The 12743-nt window shown below is 37.1% G+C and overlaps 1 protein-coding gene across 1 annotated transcript in view; it reads right to left on the bottom strand.

The window, feature by feature from the left end:
* Positions 1-12743, bottom strand: part of MCTP1 (multiple C2 and transmembrane domain containing 1) — a 194537-nt gene that overhangs the window by 58878 nt on the left and 122916 nt on the right. Inside the window, exon 18 of the mRNA XM_063295414.1 lies at positions 2383-2502. Within this exon, the coding sequence (XP_063151484.1) occupies positions 2383-2502 (120 nt within the window). The remainder of the gene's footprint in view (positions 1-2382; positions 2503-12743) is intronic.

The following is a 12743-nucleotide window of genomic DNA, read 5'->3' as shown; positions in this document are numbered from 1 at the left end:
AAATGAGTACCCAGCTTGCTGGGGAAGGTGACGACTGAGGAAGACAATGGCAAACCACCCCGCTACAGTATGCCAAGAAAACGTCGCGAAAGACATGACTAGGTGCTTGTGCAGGGGACCTTTCACCTTTTCACCTTTCATCTTCCATTAATTTGAACAGATTAAAGAAACAGAGTTAAGCTTTGCATGCTCTCATGATTTACTGAGAAACTATCAGATGAAGACAATACAAAATGAAAGTTTCTTTTGCTATGCTGGTTGTTTGCTGCCACTGAGCAGCTTGTGGCAACAAAACTAGGCAACCTGGGAGAACAAAAGCAGCAGCAGGATTTTTTTGTGGAGGAAGGAAAAGACTAGTAGACCAGTGCTTGTGCTGAAAACCTGATAAGCATGTGCACATGTTCCTGTTCTAAGTCTGTGAAAAGGCAAGTGTGTGCACTTGGGAGGAAAAGTACTGTGCATCTGCTGAGGTGCTTCTCTACAACACACCAGAGAAAGCTAGGTGTGAAAAAAATGACATTTTCTAAATTGCTGCAAGAGGAAAAATAAACAGGAAAATAAGGAAAAGAATGCTGTGGTCTTTTGTCTAAGGGCAATAGTCCTTTCTAAAACAATGCCAAAACTCTAATCTCTGTGGCTCTTAGCTGAAGGCAAGGAGAGTACCCTCCATACACTCAGATGTATTTTTAGCTATCTTAAGAACGTTACACGGTGGATTCATTGATTGTCTGATCATTTCTATGTTTCTATGTTCTCCTCTATGAGAATCAGCATGGTGTAGTGGTTAAGGTGCTGGATTAACAGCAACTCAGGTTGCAGTCCTCCCTTAGGCATGAAAGACAGCTTGGTGACCTTGGGCTAGTCATTCCGTCTCAGCCCTCATCAGCATCAGACTCTGTGACAAGCAGGATAATAACAAAACCCCTTGTCACATCATATATTCATAGTTTCAGTATATGGACCAAGGGAACACGCTAAAAAAACAAGCAGACCTTGCAATAATGTGGGACAAACATTAAGAAAAACAACAGTGTTCCTCATCCATAAAATGATAAAATGCAGTGTAACTCATAAATTATGATCTTCATTGTCTGGAGACATCATTTTTAGTTCCTTCTTTCTATTTGTAAGAAAGTAGAAATACAACTCAAGTTGTACTGGTCCAATTCATGTCTATGAAGTCATACAGCTAGATTGCCAGATGCTATACCATCTTACTGAAGTACAGTGCTACTCCTGTTTCCTTTTAAGAAGTGCTAAAGGTAGATAGATGTGAAGGTATTATTTGTTACAATGTTCACATCAGTATAAAGTTTCTTTGGAGTTTCTTGGGGATGTGAAAAATATCTTTCTTGTTATTTCTGAAAGTTTCCACATTCAAATCCTCAGGCTCTCCCTGTTGGACATCCTCTGCCACCGTGTTCACCATAAGACAAACAAGAGAACTGCATGAGTCCCTAAGGCCTTTTCCTAAGTATATCTGAAAAGGCAGCTTCCAAATGTTTATTTATATTATAATTCACATATCTAAATATATCCTACTTCTTGATGACTCTGGGCAGCATACAAAATGAAAACCAAAGGAAAAGAACAATATCAGGCAACAAAAAAGGAAGATGGTCATCCTGGTAGAACATACAAAAACTCCTCACAGAGGGTGCCCCAAACCCACCATACCCCAAAAGGAGAACGGGGCTGAGGTAGTACTCTGAGGGGATGCTGTTCCAGAGGGCAGACATACAACAGAGAAGGCATGTTTCTTGTATCTCATCAGATGACATTGTTTAATGGATGAAACCCAGAGCATGTTGACTGTGTCAAATCTTACAGGATAGGTAGAAACAATGGGAAAGAGACAGTTCTTCAAATATCTAAGCTTTACAACATATAGGGCTTTGTAGATGATAACCTGCATTTAAATTATACCTGGAAACCTACAAGGAACCAGTGCAGTTCACAATGCAGTGGTATTAAACGGGCATACTGTGGCATTTCTAGAACTGAACGTGCTACCACATTCTGCATCAGTGAAACTTCCAAATGGTCTTCAAGGCAAGCCCCATGTAGAGTAATGCATTCAGTAATCCACACATGTGATAACCAAGGCATGAGTGGTCATAAGACGGGCCTCCTGGTCCATGAACAGTCTTAATTGGTGTATGAGATGAATCTGTGCAAAAGCGCTCCTGGCTAAAGCTGCTACTTGCTCTTCAAGCAGAAGCTGAGAATCCAGGATGACCCACAAATTGTCAAGCCTCAGTCTTGTTAGTGTTGAGCTTAAGCCTCCCCTACACCTTCAGGCACTGGGACAAGACCTTGAAAAACAGACTCCACTCCCAAGATTTTTTGTTAACAAGTACCTATGTACTTAAAAAGACTTACGGTAACATGTGGCCAATTATCCTTCCCTGATACGATCAAGAAGTAATTCCACACCAACAGCAGCAACAAGACCAGTGGAATCATGTAGAGCTCAAAATTCCAAGTTACTATAAGGAAAAGCTAGAACCAAGAAAAAGATTATTTATCTTCAGATATCCTGGAATAAATTAGTGGAAACCTTTAACATACAAGGGAAACAATAAGACTTCCTTTACTATTCATAGCTGTGCAGTTTCCTATTTCGGAGGATTGGGAGATTTTGAAGATATGGGGAAGGCACAAGCATGGAACAAGAGAGGATTATACACCCATTTACACTGGTGTTGGAAACCACTTTCATTTACAGAAATAAACTACTTAATTTCATCCTTAATGCACAAAACATGGAAGAAAACAGAAATTTCATATCTCAAATCCTGCCCATCCTTAACCACTCTGCTACATATGGCATAGTAAAAACTCAATTTAACAGAACATTCAGGGAAGGGGTGGCTGTTAAATCTGTGTATCTGTTAAAATAAAATGTATATCGTTTGTGTCAAATTCCTTCATTTTTATCATTATGTAATTGACTTAAATGGCATCATTTTCAGGAAAACCTTAAAGGGCAAATATAGGGATATATATATATAAAGAGAGAGAACATTTGTCCATTGTATCTGAAGTCTGTTAAATCAAGATCCATTAAACCAAGGCTTAATTGTACTTCTCTTTCTACAGAATGCCACCCAATTAATTCAAGACAAAGAAACTAATACCATTTCTTATTTTTGTCTCTTATTCAAGAAGCCAAATAACAGTAATCTATTACCACTAATAATATCACAATTTTCATCACCTTACATTCAACTAAGCAGTTTGTTCTACTTCGCAGAAATAAAGTTCAGGTGTCCTTTCTTTACAGCTGTGCAGACTCTTGGGGGGGAGTTCCAAAGCTTTAACCATCCAACAACAAAATATTCAAAATGTACAGTCTCATTCAGAAATATACCTTTGCAATATATTTTTCTGATACATATCCAACTATCAACAAAAGTTGATTTTTGTTAAAGTTAACTTGGGTCTACTGCTGGGATTGGAAGGGAAGTATAGCTGAAGAAATAAACTGCGCTTTCAAATCCCAGTTTTCACAAATTATAAATTATATTTATTTGTTCATTTTAGATTATTATAGATGAAAGAATAAAAGCAAAAATATATTTCCCCATCGTCTGTTGTAATTAAGGTTGTAATCCTTAATAATCCAATTGATTGGATTATTTGAATTCATTTTGATAACTCCCAATTAACCAATTATTTTTGAATACTTCACCTCTTCACAACATCTGGGAGGAATTCTTCCTCCTCTCTCACATAGGGAAGCACAGCTCTTAAAATGATGCTTGCCAATTCATGGCTTTGCAGTGACACATGTAACATCTAACAAAAATATTTTTTCCTGGAGGTCTAGTTTTATTCATAGGCCAGTTTCTGGAGATTTGATCAATCTTTAAAAACGCATGGTGTAATCAGTTATTGATATTGTTCAAAGATTATTTAGTCAGAACAGCAACACAAAGAGATGCAATACTATGATCGGTTAAAAGTTAGGCATTTTGATGAGAGTGCTCTTTAAATTTTTAACTTAAACTTTACATTTAATTTTTAAACCTTTCAACCAGCCTTTCTTAACTTTTTGACCCTGGAGGACCCTTGAAATATTTTTGAGGCCTTGGGGAACCCCTGCACATTCAGACTCAAATATAGGACACAAGTTACAAAATGATTATATTTGTTTCATGTGTAGGCCTGTATATATGCATTAACAGTGTTCTTAAACTAAAAATAAAGAATGAAACTTACCTCTTTAATGTAAAGTTGCCGAAATTTGAAATCATTTTTTAAATAAATTGTGATCTCCCAAGGAACCCCTAGGGGCCTCTCACAGAACCCTAGAGTTCTACAGAACCCTGGTTGAGAAACCCTGCTTTTAACCATTACATAAGCAGGAAGCAGATGGAACATTGCCACCTCACATGTTATTTTCTGAGAAACTGCCATTAAGTATATGTGATATCCATTTTTTTTAAAAGCCAGTGGAAATATGGAAGGCAGAGTGTAGAAATCTAGGCTAGGCACCATTTAAATTCTTAAAACTGAAAAATGTATTATCTAGCTATTTTAAACACATTTACGCAAAGAAAAAGCTAGTATGATTGTAATGGAGATAGATTCACTCTAAAGTGATCAATAGGACTGTGTTTTTGAAGGGCAGCCTTAGCTTTCAAGTTTAAATGAAGGATCATCACCAATGGAAATAAGCTTTCTTGTTTCTCACACATACAAACTCACCCCTAATATCAGTATCCTTGAAAATGCAAAACAAGCTATTCCAAAATATGTATTTTAAATGACAGTTTATGCTATCACATTACTACTTTAATTTAAATTCCTCCTTATATAATAACAAGATGCTTCATGCATATGCTAAGTATTATTTGAACCTGCAGTTCAAAATTCACTCCAGGCTGCATAAATGAAATAAAAAATAAATTCGGTCTGATCACACAAGGCTTGGAAGCAACACACCAGCTTCAAGATAGTATAACTGATAGGCATATTCCAACTCTTTGAGAATCTTCCCAACTCTTTGTTATACAGTACTCAATGAAATAACATGCTCTAAGGATTAAAAAAAAACCTATGGAGTCAATAATTTTGTTAACTGAAAGTTTTCATTTGAAGAACTTACATTAGACAAGACAGCTAAAAATTAAGAAAGAAACAATGGATGGGAAGGGGAAAAAACCTGCAAGTTTTTGGAAATATGAAGGCTTGCAACTGTTTTATAAAATAAATTATCTCAATATTTATTTTGAGTTTTTTCTCATGATCAGCTTAGCTATCTTTTATGTCCCTCTAGAAAATGCCTATTATTTCCTGAATTACTCGTTTTCAATCAACTTCATGAGATTGCCAGGTTCACAATGCAGATACAAAACAAGCACCTTATGACTGAAAAAAAAAAAATTGGGCTATTTCAAATATACCTCCTTTATTATTTGGTAGGCAATCTCATAGATTTCATATGACCTGCAATCCCTGAAACTAACTTCTCTATCTGTGTTTAAGAGTCAAGTCTTTATGGTCACATTGTTCTCTTTTTGTTGCTGATTTAGCACACCTAGTAAACTTAACTATAACATGACAGTCAATCAGATCTGGCAAAATACTGATATTGCTGAGGGCAAGGAAAGTCACATTGATCTCATTCTTAATGTGTTACAGGAGAGGGAATACATGCCACTTGCCAGGGAAACTGGACTAGTGTTCCCTTTTGCTATAATTCTGTGGCAGGTTTATTACTTGTTCTTGCTGTTACCAACACTGCAGTGTGACACCGCAAGAAGGTACAGATTTTTTTGTTTCAGTAATAGGGACATCTTGACTCTAGACAAAAGGCCAAACACTTTTGCTTTGTTGCAATAGCTTTAAAAAAAGCCAAATGATGGTATATTTTTATGCTTGTGTTTGAGAATATCTTGCTTCAACTCAGCTGACCATTCAGCAGAACTGAAAAAAGGTGGTTTTCTTGAATGAGTGCAATCCTACTTAGAATTACTTCAGAAATGGTCAGGAGTTAGCCATATTAAACTTGCAAAACAATTTTAACTGGCATTTTCAAGCACTGCCAAAGGTTTGCAAAACGTAAGGTTGCTTGCCACTTTAATGGTACTTCTCCTTTTGTATGTTTTTACATACATTCCACATGGATGAAACTCTTAAATACAGAGAGATGCCACCTTTATTATAAAATCTGCCTTCCCACATTTTCCAAATTGTTCATCTCAGAAAGGATAGTTCTGAAAATATAAAAGTTTACCATTCCTGGCATTCACTACTGTAATTCAAACAACACTGGACTCATCTGAAAACATCCAACACTAATGAAAGTGCTCTTTACAAATTTTAGCAAGCAAAATGTTCAGCTGTCACAGTTTATTTAAAACTGCTACATTTTCTTTTGGAAAACATACTGTCATGAGTAAGGATGGCGAGCAGGGAGCTCCCATCCAGGCTGTAAAGCGCATGCGTAGCACTGAGGAATTAGGTAGCCATTCCAAGAGACACAGATCGGGCCCGCCTTAACCTTTGGGGTTTATATGTCTGGGTTTTTCCCACGCTTCTTCAGTTTGTTAGGATTTCTGTTATGTAGCAGTAATAAAACACTAGAGACCTGTTCCTTGTCTCAGCGTGGTTCCTGGCTGTTAGGACATCAATCCTAACAAACTGCTACTCCCATCGAAAGAGGGAGGAACAAGAATTTAAAGGAGAGACATTTGGAAATGTCTTCAGAAAACCAAGAAATTCTGCTCGCCATCCTTACTCATGACACATACCCTGTATGGATTTATGAGTAACTTTTTATCTAAAACATCAATAAAGTTCATTGCAAAATCGGCTGTATGGTCAGAGGATGAACTCTCAGCTTCATGCTGAGAAAGTTGCACGATTCTCTATGGCCTAGCTTTAATTCACTGTTGAAAATTTGAATCCCAAGATGAAGGTGAAAAAAGCTGTATCATTTTAATAGCCTGATGTAGTCTTCTTTATTTTTTTATACTGAGTTATATATAGTTTAGGTTTGTTTGTTTTCAGTTTTGTTTAGCTTTTTCAATGGTTTTCCCTGCTCTTTTTATTTGTTACAGTTTCTAAACCTATTTTTCTCTGTTTTTCCCTCCTTAGGCAATTTAGTGTAGGGTTTTTATCTTTTTCTTTTCACCATGTAGTTTTATCTATAATGTTAGATTTCTTATTTTAAAATTCACCTTTTATTGAATAGTAATAAAGCTAGAGAGCTATTTAGCTTATAAATATACTGCGTTTATAACAGCTTTTAAAGAAACATTAGCTGTAACGTTTTAAAGCTTAATAAAATTATTAACAGTAGTTTTGTTACAAAACTACAAATCTTACAAAAGGAGATGTAACATTAAAGCGGTGAGCAACCTTACATTTTGCAAACCTTTGGCAGTGCTTGAAAATGCCAGTTAAAAAAATAAAAACCCTACACTAAATTGCCTAAGGAGGGAAAAACAGAGAAAAATAAGTTTAGGAAGATAGAGAGCCAGTTTGGTCTAGAGTTAAGACTCCAGGCTAGAAAACAGGAGACTGTAAGTTCTAGTCATGTCTTAAGCATGAAAGCCAGCTGGGTGTCTTTGGGCCAGCCACTCTCTCTCAGCCTATGACGTCAGGCTTGGGCAATAAGCTGGTCAATCAATTCCTGTCACAACCAATGGATCAACATTCGGTTGATTTGAAAAAGGGAAACCCAGCACCTGCAAGAAAATGCTAGGAAGAAAAAAAAAGTAAGTTTTGGGGAAAGATATAATTAATGAGCAAGAAAGTGGAAAATAAAAAATAGGAAAATAGGAAAATAGGAGGAGGAAGGAGTATTAGGTATGTTCGCCGCGTTATTTGTAAATATAATAAAGGTGGGATAGAAAATAAATAAAGTGACTCATCTGCATCATGCCATTTTGTTCTTATTCTAATTATTATGTTTTTTTAAAGGGCAGCTCAGACACTATGAAGCTGCTCTCTTCAGATGACAGAATTCAATCAGCTATGGTAGGCCCTGGTGGGTTATGTGATCTCCAGAAACTATCAAGATATAATGGGGGTTAATGCATATTTAAAAATTGACTAAATATGGTAAAAGAGTTTGTTATTTTGCAAGCAAGTCAAAAGAGATCCAGAATAACTGCGGCCTAATTTCACACAAATAACCCTGGCATCCACACACTTTTGAAATTGTTACTAATTTCTTACATGGTCTAGCCTCTCTCTGCACTTAAGTTGTGGACAGCTTGGCACCAACACAAATTAAAACGAATAGCTGACTGCTGCAAAGGTTTCAGGGATCCACTCAAAGAACTAATTTTGAGATGTCTTGCATTCTTGGCCATTGCGAGATCTATAAATCCCCAACATCTATGGACAGGTAGATATTATAATTCACCTCCACCAGTTCAGGGATAGGCAATGTTTGAGGAGTCAGGATAGTAGCTCAAGATTTCCGAAGTTCTAGAGAGCTGCAGGAGGGTGTCGGGGTATTACAAAGTTACTAGGAGAAGCAGGATAATTTTTTTTGTAGGTCTGGGTTGGGGTGGAATGGGATGGAGTAGGAGCAGAAAGCCACTGGGAAGCACATAGCTCCCATCTCCATTTTACCCAGAACATTATTTTTTTTTTCCTGAAAAAAACATTCCTAAGCTAGTTCACTGCACAAGGTAGCAGGGTATAAAACTAGCTCTGCAATCTTTAACAATTCTTTAACCGCCACAACCTGCTTATGATCATGCCCTGCTGATATCTGGAAACAAAGCTGTGGCCAAGATGGAAGGGTGCTTCTTACTTGTGTTGAGTATGAGCATGGCCTAGTTGTTAGCTCCAAGCTCATTTTGCATTCTCCTGAGGTGCTAACCACAAAGAAACTGTCAAAGAGAAATAGTTCTACTGCTCTCAAGCATTCAGCAACACAAGTTACCTTCCTTCGCATTTAGGATGATGTATGTTTCGATTTTCTTTTGAAAATACAGAGGTAGTGTTAACATGTGCACCACTATTCTTTTAAGCTACTTATAATGAAAACTAACTTGAGAAACTTTTAGTCTCTTATGAAAAATCTGACCTATATTTAAAAGGTTGCTTGCAAATGCTAGTATATCATTTGCACTCACAGTGCTGATTTTGAAATAACAAATCAAAACCTCATTTCCTATGCTGTAGCTTCTTGTTTTGCTTGTTAAGGCAGAAACCCTCAAATCTTAGGAATTATTTTTCAATATATATTGTTTATCAATTTAGCTGACCACATCTATTTTTCTAGTAATGATTAGTCTCCCCAGGACAGAGAAGCATATCTTGGTACATGCATTTAATCTATGTACAATGTCATAAATTTCCCACATTTTTCTATATATACGTTCCTATTATTATATGGAAAGACACATGCAAAACTAGAAATGTATGTATGTTCTCTTATGTAAGGAAATCCTATGGAACTCTCCATAGGGAAATGTGTGGGTTATTGTTGCAATATCTGTCATCCATGTAAGAGAAACAGAAATGAGATGGGCATTAAATTTGCATACAGCCTGAAGCACAGAGGTGCCGTATGTGAAGAATTGATGGGCATAACTTGCAGGAAAATTCTGTCAGATTATCTCAGGAAAAAACACCCCCAAGGAGATAATTTGAAGACATCATGAGAATTTGCTTCAAAACATGAAAATAAACTCAAAATCTACAGCAACGGGAAACGTCAACCAAAATCTTGCACAGATGTCATGACACAATCAATATTTTAGTTAATTAACTTTGAGCTTAACATTGTTAGAAACAGCTTCCATTAAGATTTCAGAGCATTTACAAAAATGTGGAAAAACAAAGTTATATATATATGGCAATAGGAAGAGAGAAAAGTCAAGGCAAAGCCAATCATTACAAATTGTCATAGCTTAAATACGTTCTACAGAAAAGATGCAATATCAACTGAAATAGACAAATGTAAATAGAAGCTGAGCAGCTCATAAGAAAGTGGCAGAATGTTCCCAAATTAGTGAGGCCTGCTTTAAAAAACAAATTTAAGTTGTTCCTACTGGTATAGTCCTACCCAATCCAGTTCTCCTTATAAGCTTGATAAGTAATTTTTTGGCACTATGGTAAGCATAAAATTCAGTACTGAAGCACAAAAATTGCCTTCACCACATTAATTGAACATAACTTTCTCATTATAGCCTTCTGCTTTATTAAAGGTAGAACCCAACATATCTTCTATGCACAATTCTGTTACTCATCTTTGTGAAGCTGTTTCAGAAGAGTAATTTAATCATCCTTAGTTTATCACTGCCATTTTAAGGTTTTTCTTGTGTCTTGTGACCTGAATACATTAGAAACTTTAAGCGTATGGTCCTGTCAGAAATTAGCATGACATTAACCCCATTCATGTATTATGGTGTCCAGATGTTCAACATGTGCATGTTCCTGATAATACACCCACACCCTACTACCAGGCTCCAATGATGTCAGCTTCTATTTCTGCAGATGGAATACCTTTGCAAATAGGTATGACTGCACAGTGGCTTTCACATGAGCCAGGACCCTGCATTGGTATTAGCACATGGAGAATGCTTTAATGTCTATAACAACATGAACAGATATTGCAGGCTAATAGAATATCTGTGAATTTCAACAGCTTGGGAAATTAAGGATCTGGGGGTTTATTTTTACACTACTACAAGGACATGGTTCATAAAAATCTGGAGTGGACAGATCTCATTCCACTATTCTTTTGACTAAAATGCTCAGAGGTGACCTATATTACATTCACTATTCAGGAAATGAGAGCATACACAATGTACTGTAGTTGTCTCAATGGGACAGGTCTATTTTAGAGAACTTTCTTTGCTTATATTGGCCAAGATCTTGGGAAAAGAGATAGGAAAAAGAGCAGCTATTACTGACATTCTGAATCCACAGTATCAAACTGTTTGATTTTGTATTTATTGTGATGTCCAAGTGAATTCAATATTTATATGCTTGATACCATATTGTAACGATGGGAAATGAATAGCCTTCTAATGGTTCCAATCTGACCACTGACTTTCCAAAGGTAAAAGCTTTCTGAAGGGTGGTCACATTACTTTCCTGCAGCAAAACCAACAAAGACCTTTGTAGCATTTTTGTGAATTAGGATATATTTTACGAAACGCAAATCATAGGGAGGGTATAATCTGTTCTATTTATATTTCACTGTCATTTAATCCTACTGATTACAATTTTTTCCCTTTATATATCAAAAGGGATTACAGGTAGTCCTCGACTTACAACAATTGGGGCCAGAATTTCCACCAGTAAGCGATGCAGTCATAAAGCATGACCACATCACTTAGTGATAGCAATCCCTGCAGTCCTGGTTGCCTGACCTCAGTTGTTAACTGAATCGCATGGTTGTTAAGTGAGGCAACTTCCTGCCAGCCTCCCACAACCAAAGCCAGTGAGGAAGCCAGTGGAAAGTTGCAAGTCCCAGGCTGGCAGGCAGGTAAGTGGCTACTGCCGGGTGGGGGAGGGGTGAGGAGGGGGGTCAGTGTGGGTGCATGGCAGTGCTCAAGAGGTGCCAAGTGGATCAGGGAGGGTGTGCAGGGGTGCACGAGTGGCTGGCGCAGTGCAAGTGCAAGAGGGGCTAGAGAGGGTGCGCAGGTGGGGGACTTACCCAGCAACTTGCAACCTTCTCTGATGGCTTCCCCAGAAATTCAATGGGAGAACTTTGTAGGGAAGCTGGCAGGGAAGATTGCAAATGGTGATCACCGGTTTGTAAGTGCAAACAGGTTGCCAAGCGCCCAGATCATGAGCACATGATCACAGGGGTACTGGGACAGTGGTACCAGTTGTAACCACATTCATTCAGCACTGTTGTAACTTCGAATGGTCGCTGAACAAATGGTCATAAGTCGACAACTACCTGTATATAAAATTTCAGTTCAGAGTTTCAATCAAATCATCCCTTTGAATTGAATTAACATATTGAATCAGGTGCCTTCAAATAAAATAAAAACATTTGTACATGCACACACACTTTTATTGATCCAAATCTTGGAACTGATTCTATAAATTTCCAGCCAGTTTTTTACACTGAATTAAGCCAATTTACTGAATTAGAATTTTGAACTGAATCTTCAAATCAAGCCATGGGTGATTTGTATATCACTCACTCACACATATACGCACACATAAACACACTTTTCAACTGAGGGTAATACTTAAATGCATCATGAAGAAGTGAATTCTAGATCACAAAAGATTAGGCTACTATACTCAATTTTGGAGATCTAAAAGCATATGCCAATTTTTTTTTAAGTGCCAAAGCTCAGATATTACAGAGGCATGGCTGGATACAAAACAGTAAGACCAGTACTTATAGTTATGTTATTTCTCTCACACTGAGGGAAAAAAAACAAAGGAAACAAAAAGAGAAGGCTAAGATACCAGAGACAAAAAGGGGATGGATCTTAGTGGAACGAAAGAATCATCCCCCCACTCCATTTTCAGTTGGGCAGGTATTTTACATTCTCAATAAAATAAATGGAGAATCAATGTGGACAATACTTCTGCATGTCCCTGCAAGAACAGTAGTGCCCCCAAGGAATATGTTGTAATCATAAGCTTAGACTGTAATCAATTTCTTAGTCATTAAACTTTTACAAGACTTGGTTAATTTAGCCAAGCAATGAACGGACAAATGAAATATATACTGTAATACTGTAAATTAAACCAGATTCTATATTTTATACAAACCAATTAATGGCCAGTCTCCTATC

The sequence above is a fragment of the Candoia aspera genome, chromosome 2, assembly GCF_035149785.1.
Source record: "Candoia aspera isolate rCanAsp1 chromosome 2, rCanAsp1.hap2, whole genome shotgun sequence".
Taxonomy (NCBI): Eukaryota; Metazoa; Chordata; class Lepidosauria; order Squamata; family Boidae; genus Candoia; species Candoia aspera.
This window is presented reverse-complemented; position numbering and strand designations above follow the sequence as displayed.